The 23,361-nt window shown below is 40.1% G+C and overlaps 1 protein-coding gene across 1 annotated transcript in view; it reads left to right on the top strand.

The window, feature by feature from the left end:
- The window catches only part of DGKQ (diacylglycerol kinase theta), a 93,989-nt gene that overhangs the window by 53,828 nt on the left and 16,800 nt on the right, over window positions 1-23,361 (top strand). Inside the window, exons 8-19 of the mRNA XM_017833746.1 lie at window positions 994-1,094; window positions 2,566-2,789; window positions 3,615-3,705; window positions 7,359-7,413; window positions 8,581-8,642; window positions 8,893-9,043; window positions 9,822-9,860; window positions 11,453-11,568; window positions 19,327-19,478; window positions 20,822-20,970; window positions 21,538-21,719; window positions 23,177-23,277. Of these exons, the coding sequence (XP_017689235.1) occupies window positions 994-1,094; window positions 2,566-2,789; window positions 3,615-3,705; window positions 7,359-7,413; window positions 8,581-8,642; window positions 8,893-9,043; window positions 9,822-9,860; window positions 11,453-11,568; window positions 19,327-19,478; window positions 20,822-20,970; window positions 21,538-21,719; window positions 23,177-23,277 (1,423 nt within the window). The remainder of the gene's footprint in view (window positions 1-993; window positions 1,095-2,565; window positions 2,790-3,614; window positions 3,706-7,358; window positions 7,414-8,580; window positions 8,643-8,892; window positions 9,044-9,821; window positions 9,861-11,452; window positions 11,569-19,326; window positions 19,479-20,821; window positions 20,971-21,537; window positions 21,720-23,176; window positions 23,278-23,361) is intronic.

Here is a 23,361-nt window from a genome sequence, read left to right as displayed (position 1 = left end):
TGTCAGTGAAGAATAGTCATGTCTGCTGTAAAGCATGAGCTCTGTGGGGAGAGAAACCTGCAAAGAACAAGCAAAACTCAGCATCTTATTAGGTATCTTCATAAAGATGTGATCAGGAGAGGACACAAGGTCTGTCTTCATGAAGTCTCCTTTTTGATCTCGATTGGTTAATTTGCTTTCCTTTCCACATACAGGTGGTAAGGACACATGTAATGGACTAGTAATATTAATTTGTTCCTAAAACCTCTCAAAAGCTTCCTGTTCTTTGAGAATTTGATTGCACTTTGCTATTGCTCTTAAAATAGTCACTTAAGTAAGAGAGAGACTTTGTCATACAGCTGACTGAGTCATAACTCATCTTTCTCAAAGGTGAACCTGAAATCCTTCACTCTTCACTCTTTCAGAGATGTCTGTGCAACAACCTGTGCTCGACGGCTTGAGCATGGACTTGATAAAGCTTTAGTGAAGTGAAAAACAGCAAAGGGTTGAAGTTCATTTGCTGTACCTTCTTTCTTCTAGATTTTCAGTTGTCCCTGTATTTTCTCCTGTTACCTGTACAATTAACCAGCTATTTTAAGGACTTTCTTCAGAAGCATGCTCTCAGAACTGTCAGTGCTTTGGGAGCTGTTCTGAAGGGGATGGCACTTGTGTCTTGGTCTTCGAGGAGTTCAACTGGTCAGTTATAAATTCAGTCTTGAATGGTGAGGATGAAGAAGTGGAAACATAAACAGTATAGTTATATGTAAGCACTTATAGCAAAAGCCAGGATAAAACTATAGTTAGTTGAAATACTCTTTCCTCTGTGAATTTACCCATGTTTTAAAGGAACAGTAACAAAAGAGAAATGAAAACATTCAGCCTCAAAGCTTGTCAAGAAGAAACATTTCAGTGGGTTAAAAGCAGATTTTTAGTAGTTCCATTATACCCTTTCTATTCAGGTAGCTTTATGATTCGTGGGTGTGTTATTGAAATACAGTAATTGTTTCCATTTAGGTAAACAAACATTGAAGATATTTGATGGGAATGATGCAGTGAAACGCAATCAATTTCGACTGATTTCAGTTCCGAGGATTGCAAAAAATGAAGAAGTTGTGGTAAGATACCTGGTGCAGGTCAATATTCCAATGTGATAAAGGGGCATATGATTACATGTTACAGTAGTCAGAAGCTAACAGTTTTACAAATCTAAATCAAAACCAAGAAAATCTGTAAATGGGCTGTCTAATTACAGTGTAATTAATGTCTTCATGTAGTGCTCTTATTTTAGAGCATCTGAAGAAAGGGTGGCTTACACATCTCTACTATAATGGGGACCACAGTGTATCACATTTTAAGCAGTCGTTCTCCTTCTCTTGTGACTCTGAAGTCTGATATTACTGATGTGAGCAATACTGGATAACCAGCTCCTTGGATCTTGCTCCTTCACTATAGTAGTTAGTGGTTTGATGTTTATCCTGAACAGCCACCCATATTGCACTTGAGTTAATCAGCTGTGAGCACTGAAGCATACTATAGTTATCTCTGCTCCTTGGCTGTGAAAGTAATTAATTATTGATCACATACTGACCACTCACTGGTTTTTCCACTGCTCCATCTGGGGTGGAAAAATTACTCAGTACTAAATCAGGTGTACTGTAGAGATCGTAATTTACTGGACTAGGCAGAGACCCCACACTGTGCAGAAATAAAGCCTGGAGGGGGAAGGGGGTGGTGCACAGGAGAACTGAGCATGTTGAGGTCCCAAAGTCATAAAGGACTTGGAAGAGTATTCTGGAGAATTTATTACTTCAGAATTTTGACAGTTTAAAAGTAAAGGTCATTAGGATTTTTATCTTGATGCTGTGCTGAAAATCAAGAGGAATTTTGAAAATGGAGTGTAGTGTTCTGCATGTCTAAGATCTTTAAGGAAAACAGTGCAGAGGGCTGAAAACACTTTTTTCTTTAGGAGTGCTACTGGCCTTTCAAGCACATTTTATCAGACAGCTGTTTTTAATACCAGTTCTCACAAGTGAGTTACTGGGCTGTATTGACTGCAGCATCTGTGTTAGCAAAGGTGCTGCAGGCATGGGCATGGATGTAAAATTCCTGTGACTGCATGCATCTTGCAAGGACAGATCTTACTTTTCCTCTTCAGAGGTGTTCAGGGCAGACTTGTGGCTGAGAAACTCTCTAATTTTCTATATCCCCTTAGTGCAAAAAGATTGAGTAGGCAGAGTTGGGCACGATCAAATGTAATTTACCATTTTCCTTGTGCAGCAAGTGTAGCTTTACTGGTGCTGAATTTTTATATCTGGTTTTAAAATGACTATCATTTGCCAAAAATACTGTGGACTGTGTTCAAATCCATTGATATCTCAAGTTTTCTTTTTTCATGCTCACTAAAATTTGTTTTCAAAACTTCACTCTTGTTTTAGTTTTTTGCCATTGCTGTTTATCTACAGCTCTGAGCTTAAAGCATGCATTAAAGGTCCATTTCACAAATAAGGTATTTATAAATGTCTGTGGCTACACATGTCTTAATGGTGTCTTTTCAAGTAGATGTTAATTTATCTTGCTGTGTTTTAGGAGGCTGCTTTGAGGGCGTACTATATAAATGATGACCAGCAGGAGTACGAGCTGCAGACCTTCACGCAGCAGGTGCTGCTCTCTGATGATGTTATCAACAGGAATGATGCTGCAGAGGACAGCAACTTGGGCTCAGTATTCCGAGAATCCGTTCCTGAAGCTTGGATCATCAGAGCCAAACCAAAGGACGAGGAAGTGATCAGAATTTATCCTGCCTGGCTAAAGTGAGTATTCTCCTACTTGATCACAAGGCTATGCTGCTTGGCTACATTTGTCTGCTGTAGTCTAGCCCTGTTTGTTTCAGTTATTGAAGCTGCAGAAGTATAGCAGAGAATGTAGTTTCCTTTTCTGTGTTTCAGGATCCTTCTGTTCATTTCTCTGAATGAGTAATATGCATATTATTCATTTCCATGCCTGGGAAGTCTTGGGTTTCTTTACAGGCATGGAACATAGTGTACAGCTTCTGCAGTTCTATTTTCATGTATTTGGTCAGGAAGATGCAACTTCACATTAACTATATCTGTAAACAAATGATGGCATGCACTTGTCACTTGAAAAATTGATTGATTTTTTTTTTTAAGAAATATGAAGTAGGAAGAACTACAGTGTAAGTTCCCATGTGAGATTAGGAGGAAAAAAAATAAAGGAAAAAAAATAACTGTTCCATTTGCCACTGAGACAGTATAAATTTTAAGCATATTTGGCAGTGAAAACAAAATGGTCTGGTGACCTTTCCATTTCTGAAGAGCTGTGGGATCAATCAGATTTAACCATTTGTTCAGTTTGCTGTTGCAACTACACTACCAAATTTTATGAAAGACTTGAAGGTAATTTTGTATATAAGAGGAAACTAATTTGCAGTGCTACAATTGTAATTACCAGTTCCTTGAGATGAAAGTCTTTTCTTGTCTGTAGCACTGATACTGCATCTGCCATGAGTCTCAGTGAACAACTTTCTTCAACTAATGCAAATTTGACACTTAGGTAAAAAAGGTACACACAGGATAGGTCAAATGATTGTCCTAAAATAAGTATTTCTTTTCTCTTAGGGTGGGAATGGCATATGTTTCTCTACGAGTAAATAAGGATAGCACGGTGCAGACTGTGATCAAAGAAGTGCTTCCATTACTTGGAAGGCAGGTAACTGAAAGATCCCAAGCCTGTCCATATACCACCTGAGTGACCCTGAAGTGGGGTGCATATATTTTTCTCTTCAGAAGAACTGTAATTCCTTCGTTTGCAGTTAATATACATGATTTTAGTGTGGCAGATGATCTCGTGTGACTGGCACGCTGCTCAGAGCTTTGTGCATTCTTCCTGGTAGGCACGGTTCCTCTGTGCTGGAGGGTACCATCAGTCTTTCTGGGTCAAGCAGATATTCTTGTGTGAACACAGAATCACTGTGTTCATACACTTCTAATCTTACCTTGTTAGGAAGCTGGCAGTCACTGTTAGGATGATCATGCTTGTCTCGTGATTCTTTGTGCTGCTCTGCAAAGGAAATCAAAGAATCACAGAACATCTCAAGCTGTAAAGGACCCCTAAGGATTACCGAGACCAACTTCTTGTTCCTTGCAGGACTACTTAAAACCAAAGTGTATGACTAACAGCATTGTTCAGACATTCCTTGAACTCTCACAGCCTTGGTGCCATGAACACTTCCCTGGGGATCTTGTCTCAGTGGTCGGCCATCCTCTCAGTGAAGAACCTTTTCCGAATGACTAGTTTGAACTTGCCTTGATGCAGCTTTGTTCTCTTTCTTTGGGTCCTATCACTTGTCACCAGAGAGAGGAGATCAGCACTTCTCCCTTCGCTGCCTCCCTTCAGGAAGATGTTAATTGTGGTGAGGTCACCCCTCAGCCTCTTCTTCTCCAAGGTGAACAAGCCAAGTGCCTCCTAAGTCCTGAGCTTGAGTTTTTTCATCATCTTGGTCGCCCTGCTTTGGACACACTCAAATGGTTTGATGTCCTTACATTGAGGCACCCAAAACTGCACACTGTACTTGAGGTGGGGCTGCCCCACTGCAGAGCAGAGGAGGACGATCATTTCCCTCGACTGGCTGGTGATGCTGATGCCCCCTAGGACACAGTTGGCCCTCCTGGCTGCCAGGGCACTGCTGACTCAGATTCAACTTGCCATCAACCCCATCCATGAGGTCTTTCTGCAGGACTGCTCTCCAGCTCTCCTCCCCAGGCTTACTTACCCCATCCTAGGGGGATCTGACAGTTGTTCCTGTTAAATTTCGTACGGTTGGTGATTGCCCAGCTCTCTAGCCAGTGCAGATCTCCCTGTAAGGGTCCCCTATCCTCAAGGGAGCCCACAGCTTCTCTCAACTTAGTATCATCAGCAAACTCACTTCCTGTTCATTTGATGCCTGTATCCAGACAATTTATATAAACATGAAAGAGTGATGGTCCTAAAATTGAGCCCCGGGAAACCACACAGGTGGCTGGCCACCAGTCTGATGTAACCCCATACACTCTAATGCTTTGAGCCTGACCCGTCAGCCAATTGCTCACCCAATGCAGTATGGACTTGTCTAGCTCTGTTCTGGACAGGTTATCCAGAAGGATATTGTGAGGGACAGTATCAAAGGCTTTGCTAAAATCCAAACCCACTACATTCACTGGCTTCCCTTGGTCATCTAGGTAGGTGACTTTGTCATAAAAGGAAATTAAATTTGTCGAACACTACCTTCCCCTCACAAACCCATGCTGACTGTGACTGACGACTTCATTGTCTCTCCAGTATTTTTCAAATAGTCCCCAGAATAACCATCTCCATGATTTTACCAGACACTGAAAGAGATTGACAGGGTCTTCCTTTTTGCCCTTCTTGAACAGTGGAACAGCAGCTTGCCATTGACTGGGACCTTTCCAGATTCCCTAGACCATTGAAAGACAATGGAGAGAGGTCCCATGATGACATTGTCCTGGTCTTTCAGTAGCCTGGATGAATTCCATCTGGCCCTATTGATTCATGTGCACTGGGCTGAAGCAGCAAGTCTCAAACAAGGTCAGGGTTGGCTGGGAGTCCCAGAGCTCATCACTGGTGTTGGACAGAAGTGAAGAAGGCATTGAATGTCTCCACTTTGTTTACATCCCTATTTTTGAGGTGACCAACCTCACGAAGTAACAGATCAATATTATCTCTGATCTTACTTTTGCTAGTGATATATTGACAATATCCCTTATTGTTGTCTTTCACAGTGCTTGACTCAATTGGAGTTCAAGGCCAACTTGAACTCCAGTAGAGCTTTGGCTGCAGAAATTTTCTCCTTTCGGTGGCAAGCAGCATCTCTATACTCCTCAAGGACTGCAAGGAAGGACTTGAGGCTGAAACAAAACCATATTCTTTTGGAAATGATTAGATACATCTTGTACTCTTGTAGATGCGCGTGCTTTCCTCAGAAGATGGTCTCTTTTCAATCTGCCTGCCCTTCTGTACTTCTTAGAGTTAGTGCCAAAATAGCATGACTTTTAGGAAACATTTTAGTAGAATTTTAGTAGAATGGAGACACAAAGCTGTAGCATGCACGTTTCATTTAGCAGCTGGGGCTTGTCAGCACACCAGCAGATCAACACACCTCTGCTGCTCCACGGAACAGCCATGCTTCACAGAGGGTGACTTCTGCCTTCCGTGGCTATTTACAGGGTACACAGGAACATGCGTGTGGCTATCTATCTGCAGTAGGTGATAAGTGTAGATCTCTGTCTCGGTGTACCCAGCTGTGTAATGCAGGCAGCTTGTTTTGCACCGTAGCATAGTTCTAGGATTTGTTGACAGTCCATTTCCTCAAGTGCTGTGGACCTTTTATTAAAATTTGAACAACTATCTGCAAAATTTTGTCTCACCTGAAAAAAGTAACTGTCAAAAAGTTGGATACTCTGTTTGGAAAAGATCTCCCATGTATGTGTTTGGGAAGCTGACTGTATGCTGTAAAAGACTCAATTCTTAGGCACAATTGTGATTTCTCCAATAGTGATAATTTTTAAAGGCTCTTCTCATTTCCCTGTAAAAAGATGCGCATACAGGAAATTTCTTTTTAATATCCAGAATTTGCCCGTGATGAAGATCCCCTCCAAGTCACTTTCATCAAATATCAGGCAAAGCACATATAGGAAGTTGAGGCTCTTAACACCCCCGTTCATGGCATGTAGGATTTTTCTCTTGAGTTTCAAGGCCACAAATTAAGGCACTTCTTCAGTCCTCAGAGTCACATGTTTTCAGGGTTTCAATAATTGTAGTAAATGGTTCAACTCTTGACTGTGCCAGCTTTTCTGGTCCAGCTGCAAGGCACTTGAGTGGTGTCTGGCAGAAGCTTGGAGAAGAGACTGTGGCACATGTAAGAGATCACTGCCTGTGGAGTTGTCCCAGGCGAGGGAGAATGGTCAGCTGCTTTTGCCAAGCCTAGTCCCTTGGCCATGTTCTCAAAGAGCAGGTTTATTCCCAGTGCTGCATGCTTTCTCTGGAAGGGCACTCAGGAAATACCCTGGATGAGCTGCTGATCGCTGAAGCAGGAGTAGAATTAACTGTGCTGGCCAGGTGCCACTTCATAATGTGGCTGCAAGGATGCCAGTGTATTTAAGGGCATGGGAGCCTGGTGCCATGAGCATGTAAAATGAAGATTATTCCTGACTCAGATGGAGTTGGTTAGAGGAAGAACGTCGTGATTTGATTTAAAAATGTTTAATTTTCATGCTCTGTGTGTACAGTGTATAACACAATAACGTAAACATCTGGCAAAATTATGTTGTTCAGAAACTGCATTTACATGTTGCATCTTTTGGCAGACAGAGTGCCTCCAGAATTTCAAATTGGTAGAAGTGCTTATGGGCAGTAAGCAAGGTAAGTGAAGGAGCATTGGTCAAAGGCACATCTGTAACTGATCTTCAAGGGGTTTTTTTCCCATTCCAACGCAGTTGCAGTTCATTTTTTACAAAAAAAAGACACAAATGAAGCTTCATAATGATGTTGAAATACTTCATCAGAAGTGATGCTGGTCCTCCTCATTTTGTGTGCCCTCTGAGAATAAGGTTCCCTTCTCTTTCTTTGTTCTCACATAAAAATTTACTTGTGGTTTCTGGTGGGTATTGACACTTTGTCCTGTTTTGGGGAGCTGTGTTTGACTGACATAATTGCAGTTATTTATTAAAGATTAATTCTAAAGTTCAAATGACTCCCTCTGTCTCTCTTCTTTCCCCCGACACAACCCCCAAACAAGAGTAAGTTTGAGTCCTAAGATAGTCCGTAGATAGTCCAAATAATATGTGTGTGTGTTAGGAAGTACAGAAATCTGCAGTCCTGGCATTGCTCAAGTGTTCTGTGATCCTGCAGGAGCTGTGCTGGTGTTCTCCAAGTTCACGTCCCTTTGTGCTTCAGTATTCTTAAGGTTGTACAGAGAGATAAATAAAGCCATTGAAGTAGTCTGATCTCTGACCATAGCTTTGTAGTTCAAGAACTGGCTCGATACTTTTCTTTATGTGTGAGCATTATCAGGCAGTTGTTTTGTAAGGTTATTGTAGCCTTGTGAATGTCTTAACCTTGGTTGGTTTCTGGTGCTCGATTTTAAAGTATCGTTTGCAAACTTACTTTAACTGGAAGTTGTTAGAATTCTTTTAGAATTTTGTTAAAACACAGGAGTAGGTTATTAATGTAGCTGTTAGTGAATATAGTTTTAAGATCTTCTGTCAAGGAGTTTAGACTGTTAATTAAAGTACTGCTTGTATTTTGAGTAGGTCCAGGCTGTTTCTGCCTTTCTTTAAAGGAGGGTGGTGTTTAGGAACTGTGAAAAAACTCAGACTGTTCCAAGCACCTAAGTGTTTTTTCTGTTGAATAATGAGTAGTGCAGGTCACCATGGTCTTTTTTGTTGAAGTTAGTTATATGCAGAGCTGTGCTTTTTCCCTAATTTTTTTCTTTCTTTCTTTCTTTCTTTTTTTTTTTTATGTGTTTAATTGAGCCTGATAATAATTTACATTGCTTTCTAACATCATCAATGTTCTTGCTGTCTCCAGTTCAGCGCATGGTTTTGGACAATCAAGAACTGATTCTTAACAGATTCAAGGACATACGAAAGGTAAATCTGAAAAAAAAAAAACCACAACCATGATCCTTTTATTTTATAGAGAGTCCCCTTTCTTACAGAAAAAGTGAGTGTTCATTTACCCCCCAAGCTGTAGAGAAGCTAAGATCTTGAGGTTTGCTTCTGTTTGTGATATTCTTTAGGCATAGAGGATGTGATTGCTAAGTGCAGAACTGTTTTGGATTTTGTTTCACAGTATCTTTTTGCCAAATGTCACGTCATTTATTTTCCTTTATTTTGGTAGACTTCAATACGTCAGATGAATCAAACAAGATTTTACATTGTGGAAAACAGTAAATCCATTGTGCAAGTAAATTTATTTGTTGGTGGCCTTCCACCTCAGCTTTCTGCTGAAGAATACACAAATATTCTCAAGGAAGAATTAGCTATCAAAAGTAAGTAAACAGGTGCATTTTCAGATACTTTAACTTGTACAGAACAAAATGTAGCATCTATTGCTCCTTTTTATTTTTTATTTTTTTTTTAACTTTTTCTGACCTTATTTTAAAAAAATTATTCTGCCTCATACTCTCATGGAGGCTTTTTTTTCTGAGTTAAAAGCATCACTCTTTTAAAGAACTGTACGTACCTTAAACCATTCAGATAATGCCAATGCAGTTTAATTCCCTGTACATGAATGTCCCTTTCCTTTATTAACCTCTGACACTTTTTGTGGGGGTTGTTCTCCACATTATTCTTGGACTTTGTGTCTGGTCATGGAGGAGTGTGAGCAGTGTTTGTACACATATATGGACAAGCACATATATGCACACATATATGGACTCAGGGAAAAGAATTTATTTTTCTTTTTCAAAGAAGTGTAATTGATTTTTCGTAATTGTCCTTCAACCAACTATAAACAGTGTCAGGAATGCATCATGATTTTTGTTTCGGGAAACGAAGCGTTTTTCCCAATCTTTTATGTAACTTCAAGAGGAATTAAACTTAAAATGCTAGAAAGAATTCATAGTCACCTTTTATGAAGATCGGTTTAGCTTTTCTTACTTGCAGAGTAAACTTAGGAGAGGGAAAATGTTAGCTGGAGGTTCTCCCTATATTTGTATAACTTTTAGTATTTATTTATATTGTATTTATGTAACTTTTAAAAATACTTTAAATATTTACTCTAAATGTACCCAAGGTTTTATGTGTTTATATTTTTACCCTTTGCAGCAAATGTAGTATCTGTGAGTCATGTTTATCAAGCACAAGGTAAGCATTAAGATTTTTACTCTTACAAACTATGTCTGTTTTCAAAACTGCAGCCTAATACTAGAGATTTGAAGCTCAGAGTATGTTAGTTCTACTGCATAACCAAAAAGCCCTTCGGGTAGAATGTAACACATTGTATTTATGAAGAGCAGTGGATTAGTGTTACCTCATTAAAAAAAGTTAAAAGGTTGGCTTCATGCCTCGTGTACCAGAAGGTGGTAATATTTCATCATAAAAATGAGGTTTGAAGTTGCACTTCAGCTGAACAATCTGACACCACAGAACTGATGAAAACCCTTCAGGTTTGGGATTGTTTCACAGTCACTGTTTCCTAGCAGAGTGTTAATAGCTAGCTGGAAGTTGTAGAAGATAAATACGTTCATCTCTGTTCATCCTTTGAGCTTTTGCTGTACGAATTTTATTTCAGCAAGGTCGGAGAAGCCGTGTGGCTTCTGAGAGCTGGAGCAGCAGTGGCTCAGGGCAGCTTTAGTGCAGTGGTCAGATGGAATTCTGCATTTGGTAAAACTCAGAAGTGTGGAATTTTCTCTTTTGTGTGTTTAGGCATCTATATTTGAGATGTTTCACATCCTTTGGCAGGCTTAAACTTCACATGTCTGCTAAATGGATCTTTCCATATCATGGTTTTGAAGACTGTTGTGTGCTTCCTTTGTGTATTTGCTGTCTCCACGTGGCTAATTAATACTTTTCATAAGGAAAACTATAAAGCTTTCAGATGTGCCTTCTCCTTTTAATATTTCTTAGTGGAGAAAAATTGGATTTGCGATGCTTTTCTCATGTCACAGCTTCATTGAACCAAATGCATGAGTTTTTTAGATGTTTCTGTTTGTATGTGATTTTTTATTGTCACTTCCTTTTGTTTGTATTTTTGTGTTTTTTATAACTTCCTGACTCTCCCTTTTCGTTGCACCCAGGTTATGTGACCAGTTTACATCTCATATGCTGCCTGTTATGCACTTTGATCTTATCCTGCCCCATTTTCTTCCTCATCAAGTCTCTCACTTTAAACTAACTTAACAGTGCTTTATTTTATTTTTATTTCATTTTATCTTTCTCTTTTGTCTTCCCTTCTTCCCCAGTTTCCTCATACAGGACCTAAGCCAATATAAAGATCTAAAACTGATTCTCAAACCAAATCTTTCCTTGCAGTAATTCTTGCAGAGATACTGTTAATGAATGGAACTAATGGATTTTTAATAATGAGATACAGAATGAAACCTGATACCTTTGTCACTTGTACATGATGAGAAAAGCATATTAGTTGTGATAAAGAGTATGGAAATACTCCCTGCCTCTGAAGCTCAAAGGAAGTCTTTAAATGTGTATCAGTTCTGTGCTGCAGTTCTTGCTTGTCTTCAAACTACTTTGCTTTAACAAAAATCTGAGGTGTGTTTTGGGCTTTTGAAGAAAGCTTTGGAAACAGAACAGCCCAATTCACTAATAACAACCAACCATGGAGTAACTTTTGCTGAGTAATGTTCTGAGTAAACTGAGTGAACTTTTGCTGTGATATATGAGACCTATTTCCGATAATAGTAGAAAATATAAAAAATAGTTCTGATGCCTCTTTACAGGTGCTGTTGTACTCCAAATTTCATGTTTTTCTGAAGCTGAAAGAATATATATGCTAGTTAAAGATACTGTTATCAATGACAAGCCTCTGAATGCTGTGGTGATTCCTGAAGTTATGGTAAGAGATGGGTTTGAACAACTGCCCTAAAAGTCTTTCTGCTGGAACTAAATGAAAACACTTTTTGTTTAAAGAGGCCATAAGTGATTTTCTCTAAGTAGTGTGATGAAAAAAAAATCCTTCAGAGCCTGTACTTGACATAATGATATACTTTTGTGATTTAAATCACTTGTCCTTTTACTGTTGAATTGTCAATATACAACTGCCTAACTATGCAACTATAAAGGGGAGAAAAACAATTTTTTTCCCCTTTTTATTTCTTTCAATGATGAAAAAGTTGGTGATGTTTTAGTTTTAGCTGGCATGTCTGAAAATGTCTACAACAATTTTATTTTGGGGACTAAATGTGTTTCCTCACTAACCATGAGGTAAAGTACTATTGCTTATCTTCACATTTACAGTATCTTTGTTTCCCCATTCTGTAGCAGAGGGAGTCTGACCTTGTTCAGACCTTGTGGATTTCAGAAGAACATAGTCTTTTGAAAAACTTAGTGGAAGAGTCTTTGATAAATTCAGGTTTGATTTTGATTTATTAATTTTTATGGTTACAAATCACTTTTTTATTAATCAGTTGGTTTGATAATAGGCTGCGTGTTAAGAAAGTAGAGTCAAGGTGAAAAGAGAGAAATTATTAACTGAGTGAAGTGATATTTTTAGCCAGGATATGATGTAGGTTCTCTCCAAAAGAGAATGTTGCCATAGTTAGTTTCTGCTCAGCTGTTCTGTATCTTGCAATTTACTATCTTTCTGGAGTTGCATTATGCCAAGTGAAGTGAGAGTCTTGGTTTGACTTCTTGGAACTTCACAGAATGTCAAAAACTTTTAAAAATTGCATAATTAATGGGAATTATGAAACAACTTTAGATGGGAGGGTCTCGAGTTTAGTAGCCATAGTTGCTTACTTACATACCTGCTTTTCCCATTTAGAAATGAGTGCTACACTTGTCAAAGTTTTCTGAAGGCAAATTTATTTTTTTGTATGAGCAGATACTATGGGTAGTGCTTAGATGCAACTGGCAAGATTAAAAGCTGTCCCCCCTCCTTGTTCTTATGCATACACAGGAGTTATGTTTTATGAAATCCTTAGAAACCAAGGCCCCACCTCGTCCAAACTAGGTTTCACAGTGCCTGTTATGAGAAACAGAAGGCATTATGAAGATGGAATTGCTTTTGGATACTTGTTTTTGGTATTTTTCAGGCAAATGCATTATGAGCCTATGTTTGGTGTCTGGTGTGTGAAGTTGAACATACTCCACTCTATTGATTACATGTGTCTGTTTTTCTGAGACTGGATGTGTTTGAAGTGAACTTCTTGATGTCAGGAAAATGTGGATAATATTAACTGTTATCTGGTGCAAGATATTTTTAGAAACTCCAGGGGACTGCTAGGGATTAATTTCGAATGTGTAAGAAGGAGAGAGGGACTGTACATGGGCACAAACATTCTACTTCCATTTCAGCATGTATTGTTTATACTTGGTCATCTCACTGAAATAAGACAACAGTTAGCCTAAATGATACTTGAAGTGTTGTTTTGATATGATTTGGCCACCCAGCTTATGCCATTCACTAGTTACTCAGGGTAAGCTAATGAGTGATTGATGACTCTGCTTTGGGTAGCAACTGAACTAGATGACCTCCTGAGGTACTTTCCAACCTGGACTATTTTTCATCCTGTGATAATATTAGCCTTTGTTTATAGATGTGATCATTTAAATACAGTACCAGGAAATACACAGGAACTGAGCACAATACTAAATTTACACCACGTTTGACATTCCTTTTGTGAGTGAAATACAAAGAAACTAGGAATGAAGGGCTAATGATTTTTGCAAACTGCAATTTACATTTGAAAAAAAACCCCAACCACCAACAATAAAACAGCCCTTTTAAAGAGCTGATAGAAGTACTGAAGTAAATTGGTGGTTAGCAAGCTGCTAGTTCATTTTTCTGAGGTGAGATTTGCTTACTCCGTGTCTGAAATACCTTCTAAGGAGGAGGCACAGTTCTAGTCTGGCATAATCTGGTCTACCAGAAGCAATTCACCCTCAAATTACCATTACTGCAAAGTTTGAATGCAGAATCAGTTTGTACCAACTGCTTATTAGAAAGTCAAGCAGTTAGTCTTATCAGATGTGTTGATCCGTTCTGCTGTTTCAGGCCCTTAAGAACTTAATCAAACACTTTTTCATTTCACAATATTCAAATAAATGAAAATACTCTCTTAATTGGAGTGTGAAAAAAATACAGTATTTTACAAAGCTATTTAGCTGCTCTGTGTGAGGAACTGCAGGGACAGTTTGGTTTCACTCTTTGGTATCATGCCAAGGTGAAAGACCTTGAAGGGCTGAATCTTTGAATTCAGAGTTAGTTTACTAGAACTTCTTTTGCAGCACTGGCAAGAAAGAAAGTCAGCAGAGAGTTGTATGAGGCCAATATCAGCACATGTTTTTGTGCCTTTATCACTAATGCCTTTTACTAGTGGAGTGCCCTCTTATGTTTAGGTTCCTTAAGAGTAATAGAAAAAGATGTGGGAGATTCCTAAATAGATGAAAATTCCATTTTATTCGTTCCACTAATTCCTCACACAAATACTTACAACTTAAAAGCATGATAGTTTAATGAGCCTTTTTGCCAAAACACCATGGAAGATTACTTTTCACCCCTTTGAAAGGCTGTCACCCTTTTCACCGTTCAATGAAAGGGTTGTCAAGCACAGGAGTGGACTGCCCAGGGAAGTGGTGCAGTCACCATCCCTGCAGGTGTTCAAGAAATGACTGGACATGGCACTTAGTGCCATGGTCTAGTTGACAAAGTGGTGACCAAAGGTTGGAGTTGATGGTCTTGCAAGTCTTTTCCATCTTTAATGATTCTATGATTCTTCCATTTCTGCAATATGCCAAAAAGTAAAGAAAAAGCTTGGGAGTTGACTCAGCTGCTGCTCCAGATGCATAGAGACATCTTGGACATAATTCCTCATGAGATAATGAGACCTTTCTGGCCAGGGTGGAGGCAGTTTGTGCTTGGGCCATCGTGAGTCCTTTCAGATGGGATGTGCTGCTGGCATACCACTTGCAGATGTTGAATTTTACTTGGCACTTAGAGATATCTGCAGTTCCTGGAGACAGCCCACCACACTGGAAGATGTGCCATGGTTGTCATGCTGGTAGGCCTGTGGCTCAGAACGCCTTGTTCTGCTTTGTTGTGAGATGTGATTACACAGTACACTCAACAGAAAGGGGATTAGTGCAGATGATAAACATCTTGCCCCAACCTGAAGCCGTGTTGTGCTAATCCTGACAAATTAAGCAATTCAGGGTGACTGTCAGAGTGTCTAAATCACACAGACTCCTTCAGCTGCCTCTAAGAAATGAGCAATAAATTCCTTCCTGAACACCAGCCAACACAAAACCCCTCTGCAGATTTCACTCCTCAAGCAGAGCACTGAAGCCAGCGCTAAAGGGGGAAGGGAGTCCTCAGGCTGTGAGTCACACACTGTCTTCTGCCCTGTAACAAACTCATTTATATGTCCCCAGTGAGGCTTTACTAAGGGTTTTAAAAACATTCTCCAGCATAAAGGTGCTACCCTTGTGACCATCTGTAATTGTAAGAGAGTGTACTTTTGAGAAAGCTCAAAAGCAGCCCTGCTTTGCTGTACAAACCACCGTAGAGTTTTTAACCCCCACCAAAAGATAATTGTTTTCTTAGAAGCTGGCCTTTATCTAGGGATTTAGCAGTGTTTATTACTCCTTTACGCTTAATGAAGAGTCATGATAGGAAGCAAGTTAATGGTAAGGATAAGCACTTTCTAGAACACTTTTTTATTCTGCATAGATGCATCTAGTACTAAATGAGTATAGTTAGGAATTTACATCAGAAGATACTTGAATGAGAGTAGTTTTGAGTAGTAGGACTGCTCAGTATACACTACATACAGATATTATTTTAGCTCCAGGCATTGTCCGCAGCTGCTTGTGAGTCTTAGTAGCATTCAGGGTATGTGTTTAACTTCTTTTTTTTTTTTGGGGGTACAATATTGGCACTTGATGGGAAGTTTAGATGGCAGTTTTGTAGAAACTGTAATACATAATTGCAATACTTCATATTTACTTGGGAAAGATCTCAGATGACTTTACTAAACACAGCTGTGCTTTTGAATACTTTAGAGTTCACCATGTCTCAAAAATCATTGCAATTCCCTGAAGTTCCATTTGAATTATTTTAGTTACTTGGTTTTAAACCTAGAGCATTAGAACTTGCCTGGAAAAGCAAGTAATATAAAACACATATTCAACATGTCACTTCTATATGTCCCAAACCAATATTTTTAGAAACTGATTTCCTTAAAAACAGAAGATAATCAAATATTCCTGTCACATTCAAGTAAGGTAATTGTTGGACTTCATTGTTGGGCTGTTTTCTTTTCTCTCATTCTTTTTTGGAAAAGTTTTTATTTACTTTGAGCTGCAGAACTTAGTATTTTTTTCTTTTTATTGTCTCTTTAACCCCCCATTTTTTAAAGCCTGCAAGTTTCCAGGCATTAGACCAAGCCTGAGGTTTCAGTTTGCCGTTATTGTTCAGAAAATTGAAATGGCTGGAGATGATGTTTAGGTAGTAAAAAAAGCTCTGAAGAGGAAGAAATGGGGTATGGTCAGGAGGGAAGGTAGGGCAGAGTAGAAGCTGGACAAAGAGTGCAGGAAGGGAACGGTTTGCTGTTACCCCATGGGACGTGATGTTTCCTTTCAGAGCTGCTCTGCCTTTTGTTGCTTATGGGATTTAACCCCACACAGTGCTACAGGCTGGGAGCAGAGTGGCTAGGAAGTGGCTCATCACAAAAGGCCCTGGGGATGCTGTCGGCAGACAGCTGAGCATGAGCCATCAGTGTGCCCAGGTGGCTGAGGAGGGCAATGGTGTCCTGGCCTGTGTTGAGAATAGTGTGGCCAACAGGACTAGGGGAGTGATCTCCCCCTGTACCCAGCACTGGTGAGGCCATACCTCGACTACTGTGTTCAGTTCTGGGCCCCTCACTTAAAAAAGGGCAGGGAGATACTGGAGCGTGTCCAGTGAACGGCAACAAGGCTCTTGAAGCGTCCAGGAATGGCTGAGGGAGCTGGGTTTGTTTAGTCTCAAGAAAGGAGGCTCAGGGGGGACTTCATCCCTCTCTGCAAGCACCTGAAAGGAGGTTATAGCCAGGTGGGGGCCAGTCTCTTCTGCCATGCCTGCAGGGAAAGGACAAGAGGAAATGGCCTTAAACTGAGACAGGGGAGATTCAGATTAGAAATTAGAAACATTTTCATTGTCAGGGTGGTCAGGCACTGGAATAGGTTGCCCAGGGATGTGGTAGAGTCACTATCCCTGGAGGTGTTCTAGTGCTGGGTGATAGAATATTTAGTGGTTTAGGGGTCACAGTGGCGGTGCCAGGCTGACACTTGGACTGGATGATCTTAAAGGTCTCTTCCAGTCTTGATGATTCTGTGATTGTCAAAGGACTAGGCAGGATATGGCGGATGGTGGTGCAGGAACTGGTGGAATAACAAGATAGCCTTTATTTCTGGAAAAACCAGAGCTCTGCTTACTCTTTCATTAATGCCTGGAATGGCTCAAGGGGAGGAAATCCACTTGTCTCTTTGGGCTGTGTGGATCCTTGAGCTGTTAACCTTAATACTCAAGAAGTCCTTCCTTTTTGTGACAGCGGCATGCATTGTTTTCCATAGACTTCCTTTGCTGTCTACAAGTAATCCTTTTCATGTGCTTAACAGAAATGACTGTATTACCCTTGTTATGTGTTGGACATGCTTTGAGTAATTGCTTCTCCCTTTCCAATAATATCTGAATATAGAGGCAAGAGGTGTTTTGACCTCAGTTGTCACAGTTCAGCATGAAGGTGGTTCCTTTGGAGACAGCTGTGTGCACAGCTTTCCAGCCTCTGTCTCACCAACCTACTTGTTTTGCTAGCAGTGGAACCTTTCCAGTAAAACAAAATTTTGAGGCTCTTTTGGCTCTTTGTCCCCCAAAATAGGCCTTGTTTGGCTAATTTATTTTTCAGGAGAACAGATGTATTTTCAAAGTGAATGTCTCCGGTAGAATCTAAAGGATAGGGAACGAAGGGGTAAGAGAAGTGTGTGCCTGCTCCACCAGCCTTCTTACTTGCTTAGTGTTCCTCTTCCCAGTGTGTTTTGTCTTTTTCAAGGGACAATTCACACTGGATAACAGAGAGCATTGCTTATGCAGGCAGTGTTAGAGGAGAGGGATTTTTATGTGTTTGTGGGTATCTTGACACATCTGGTAGGGTGTGACTTGCAGAGTATTAGCAGTCAGCTATTTTAAGAAAGGAAGATTAGAGGAAATCTCTCAAGTACTGTGAAGCCCCAAACAAACATTTGTTTTTAAGTGTCTATATCAGCTCACAGGTAGATGATGGTCTGGGGTAGCTCAGTGTCATACCCCATTTTGCATCCCCATAAACTTAACTCATTAATTTGTCCTCATTTCTCCATTGTTCACCTCAGATCATGCTCTCTGGTGGTTGCTCACAGACAGCAGTCAAGAGGCTCTCTGGGTGCTGTCTCCTCCTCTCTGTAGCTGTTGGTATCTCTCCACATGCTTGCACGCTGCGGTCATGCTGCTGCCTCACCGCCCCCTGAATCATTCTTGTCTAAATTGACTTATATTTAGCACTGTTGTTCTGTTCCCTGAATCCATCTGGTCAGCTGCGTGACAAATCGCTGTTCTCTGAATCCTGTCCAATGTGTAAATACAAATTATCACAACTTAGGGACTGTGGCAAACGTTTCTGTTTTGAAGAGCACTTGTTGAAACGTCCAGTGAACTTTTCTGGCACGTACCTGCCCCCAGCCCCGTGGCAGGACAGACGAACAGTGTGCCGGAGTCTTCTGATCTTTCTAGAACTATTTACAGGTCGTTTTACAGAATGATTTGTGGGCAGACTGGCTGGCTGAAAACCAGCCCCAAGGGGGTGCTTCTATTGGCTGGAAGTTTTGACATCCAAGGAGGTTGCAAGTACGGTTCCTGTGCAGTCCATGGAGTGCTCCAGGAAATCCCACCTCTGCCATGTCCAGTGGCTTCCTTTGCAGTGGTTTGTGGATTGGTACCAGACTCCACTGCAGCATGGCCATGCTTTGAGAGCCCTTTCAGCAGCAGCTTCAGTAGAGCGTAAGATACTGGCACTCCTGATTAAACCCTCCTGATACAAAAGCTTTAATTACGTATTTTTTAAAGAAGTTTTCAGCCTCTTATTTTACAGGGAGGGGCATGCCAGTGTCTGCCCAAACATCCTCATTTTGAAATGTTTTGGCCTTGTAAATTAACATGCATTCTAGGACAACCACCAAACTAAAGAAAAAAATTTCAGCTGGTTTGGGGAGAAGTTCTGTCTTTTCTTTTTCTATTGAAAAGCTTTCTCCTTTCTCTGTTTGAATTGTACATGACTCTTGTCCCTTACGCTGTTCTTTGGCATAGACTATTTACTGAAAATGTGTAAAAAGGGCTGTTTACAATGACTTTGTTTCATGTTGGCTCCACTGTGTAGTTGGAGTGGGTGAAGGAGACTTCAGTTCCCAGAGCATCAAGAACAGCAGTTTCTGTCTGTTTCTGGACATTGACTCTTTTTATTTATAGAATCTGGATTTTTTTTTACTAAGCATCAAGGAAGCATCAGGTAATATTTCTGAGATGCAGTAGTAATTTTTCTTCCTATTCGTGGGTTTGGCTTATCCTTTTCTTCTTGTTTTCTTTCAGGCTTCCAAGATACCACAGAATTGCTGCCCACTTCTTGTATTTGTGAATCCAAAAAGTGGTGGGCTGAAAGGTCGGGATCTGCTGTACAGTTTTAGAAAGCTGCTAAACCCACATCAGGTCTTTGAACTTACCAATGGGGGCCCACTTCCTGGGTAAGTCATCATATTTTTAAAAAAAAATTTTTTACATTGTTATGTTTTTTTAAAGGGTGTATTAGATTTACTTATTTTGAAGATCTAAATTGCTTCTGTTCTATGCCTGAACGCCAGGGCAGTGGATCATTCCGTTCTGATTGGTTCTTACTGTGAGACCAGATTTAAACTTTGAGGTTCTCTAAAGAAAAGAGTAGTTCCTGATATATAGATTTCTGTCAAGTCTACCAGAGTCCGGTCCTGGGAACGTCAAATGCCCTTTACAATAGCACATCTTTAATAAATATTAAAAATATCTTACATTGGAATGGCGATGGACAGAGAAGTGGCACATTTCTTCACAAAAGCTGATTTTTTGCTTTTGTTTCTTCTGATGTTTCATGGGAACTACTAGGAAAGTGTAATAAAATTTTCTGTCTTGACTCTTGAAACTTGGCCACAATTACAGAATTAACAGAGCCTGGCTGATCACAGCTGCAACATTTCTACAAGGAACAGGACATAATGTGCTTGTAGGGAGGCAGGAACTGGTGACTTGATTTAATCAACCCCACTTTGTTACCAGCTTCATAAAACTGAAAGTGATGCTTGTAGCCTATTCCTCATTTCTTCAGCACTGCTTTAATAAAAAACTGTCAGGACAAGATCTTCAGAACAAAAGCTTTGTTGGAAGAAATGCAGCTTATGCAGGAGGCAAGATAAACAAATTACCCAAACTAATTTTTCTTTCAGAACTGTATAATTCTGTTGTCTTTCTAATGCCGTTCAAGCTTCAATTTCAGTAATTAGTTCATTTGGTTTTGGCCTTGGAATCTTTCTGTAGCTTTACAGCAAAATGCTCCTACTTGTGCAATGGGAAATAAAAATTCCTTTGCATGATATCTTTGTATGTGGGATGAAAAACCACAAAAGGTAAGAGTCACCAGGAAAACAGTACTGTGAAGAAGACAATGTACTGTGATTCCTATGACCGAGTAAAAAAACACCACCACTAATCAACGTCTCCTCTAGGATTTAAAGAGTTATAGATGTTCGCACTGAAATGATGACTAGTTAGATCTCTGTGCCTTTGAAAATGGAAGTGATTAACCATTTAACTCTTGAAGAGGAGTGAAGAATCTTAGAGCAATGTGGTTTTCTTTTTTTTTAAATACAGCTGTATCTAAAATTTCCTCTTTTTCCACTCACTTTGTTGAAGTTGATCCTGAAACAGATGGTAAAGTGGGGCGTGGGGCAGAATTCCAATAATACCGTGTTATCTTAAATAGCATGTTAGGAGACTTTGCAGTTCCTGTATTACACTGTAACATTTGTTTTCCCATGTGCTTTGTTCTACAACGAAGGTTTCACACGTTCTCCAAAGTCCCCTCCTTCCGAGTGCTGGTGTGCGGAGGGGACGGCACCGTTGGCTGGGTCCTTGGTGCACTCGAGGAAATCAGGCACAAGCTGGTGTGCTCAGAGCCCTCGGTTGCCATCTTACCTTTAGGAACAGGTGAGAATCACGGCAAGAACCATTCCTCTTCCAAGGGCAGGAGTCCTCCAGAAGCTTTATCTTTATTTTTCTTTCTGATGAAGAACTTAGTTCTGCAGCAGAGATGCTGTGATCAGTGCTGGCTGGTGCTGGAGGGTAAATTGCAGTATCAGCTTTTCAAGGAAATATCAGCCATGCTTTCTGAAGGAAAAGCAAGCAGCCAGAGTGTATGGGGTATATGGGAGTTGGCAGGAGTTGAAGAAAGCAAGATGTTCTCCTCCTGACAACCATCAGCCATTTCTCTAAACCAGTGAACTCAGTTGCTCCCTGACATCTTAACTCAATAACAGGTTTTTTCATTTTTTTGTGTGTGTGAAAACATTCCAGCTGGGATTGTGTCTGTATGTAATAGTAAGCACACGTGCAATCACAACAAAACTTAAGATATTTTTTTCTGCTTGTTGACTTTTTGTTCCAAACTAACTATGACTTGTTTGGAGCACCTCAATGCAATGTGGTTTGTAGAACAGGGCTGATGCTCTAATTGTGAAGTACAGTCTTAATTTGGCATTCTTTGTTGTTGCCCAGGTAATGACCTGGGGAGGGTCTTGCGATGGGGAGCTGGCTACAGTGGGGAGGACCCATACTCCATTTTGGTGTCTGTGGATGAGGCAGATGATGTTCTTATGGACCGCTGGACTATCCTTTTGGATGCGGAAGAGCCGGCTGAAGGTGCAGAGAATGGCATTGGAGAACCTGAGCCTCCAAAGGTGAGCTGAGTACCATTTGGGTTTGATTCTTAGGAACTGTTGTTCTATCAAAAACCACAAGGATGATGGATATTAACACAGTTTAATTTTTTGCTCACTTGGCTTCGTGCTTGGGCCTCACTGAGCTGTTTCTCAGTGGATACAGCAGCATCTGGATCTAGTGTTTCAGTCTGGGCAGGACTGGTTGACTGCAGAGCACGCTTCATAGCTGTTTGGCAAAAAGCATCTGATAGAGGATTAATGAAAAGATTCACATGGCAATGGCATACCTGTCTGCTTCAGCTGGAAAGAAAATTATTTTTCAAATAAGAGAAAGGTTTGGAAAAAATGCCAAACACTTTCCAGAACACTTGTAAAACTGGAGTGTCAACCCAAAAACACCCCCCTCCTCAAAAGGTACTCTCATCTTTCCTTTCACAATTTAAGAAATTACTAGTTGTTCCTAGCATATACAGGAAGTAAATCCTTCTGCCATCTTACTGCCACTGCATGTCTGTATATGTGGCATCCATTATTTGCACTTTTTTGAATGAAAGTCACTGGTCCTTGGTTCATATTAACTTGTTTCTATTTAGGAAAATAAAAATGTTGGTTGTAGATGTTGACTTTCAGAGCTGTATGTGAATCCTGGTTCTGTCTGTCTTCAGACAAAAAGAAGAAATTGGAAAAGGGAGTGACAAAAAAAGGAGGAAATTGTAACAATGGTAGCAATTATCTAAGCCTTTAGTCTGGTCACTGGAAAATCCTAGGCATTATGAGTCAGTTGGAGGATTTAAGTTACTCAGGTTCCAGCTATTTTTCACTTGGTGGAGACGGGGGTTGATTTTCCCTGGGTGCCTAATCTGCTTTTTAAAGGTGAAGGGTGGGAGAGTCAAGGACTAGGATAAAAAAGCTATGGCATGCAAAGGAAGAATTAATGGCAGAAATGGTAGAAATCTGTAGAAACTGGAGACTGGCATATAGGGAGCTATATAAAACACAGCTGAGTAGGTGAAGTCAAGTTCTACACTCTGATGTAAGCTGGTCACCTTCCAAAGTAAGGAAGAGCATCTTCCTAGCGATGTAATGATAAATCCATGGTTGATGCCAAAAATAATAGTGGCATTAGAGTCCAGCAATTTGTGAAGTTATTGTCCAGTTCTTTGTGAAGAATTGCTTTGAGAGGTTGATTGGTTTTATTTCTGCATTAGTTTTTATTTCTGCCTTATTATGCCTGTCACTTTTAATTAAGATTAAAATTTGAAGTTTCTGATACTTTGGAAATAATGACTGCATATCAACAGTTTTTCCTACAGCTTTATTTTTAGTGCAGTGTTTCTGGAAAATGTTTTCCAGAATCTGTCAAGATGCAAGTGACTTGGAAGGATCATCTGCAAAGCTTGCTTTTGTTGAAAAACTTTGGAACTTCTTCGTTTATGAATGTAAGCAGGAAATAAAACCTTTTTTTTTTTTATCAGATTGTACAGATGAACAATTACTGTGGTCTTGGCATTGATGCAGAGTTGAGCTTGGACTTCCATCATGCTAGAGAAGAAGAACCAGGGAAATTTAATAGCAGGTAATCCTGGGGAAACCAGGTGTGAAGATCAGCTCTGTGGTGTTGCATTACTTCCAATTTACACTACAGCTGATAATCTTAAAT

This window comes from Lepidothrix coronata, unplaced genomic scaffold (assembly GCF_001604755.1).
Source record: "Lepidothrix coronata isolate B3197 unplaced genomic scaffold, Lepidothrix_coronata-1.0 Scaffold220, whole genome shotgun sequence".
In the NCBI taxonomy this organism is placed as follows: Eukaryota; Metazoa; Chordata; class Aves; order Passeriformes; family Pipridae; genus Lepidothrix; species Lepidothrix coronata.
Note: the sequence above shows the minus strand (reverse complement) of the source record. Positions and strands in the feature narration are given on the sequence as shown.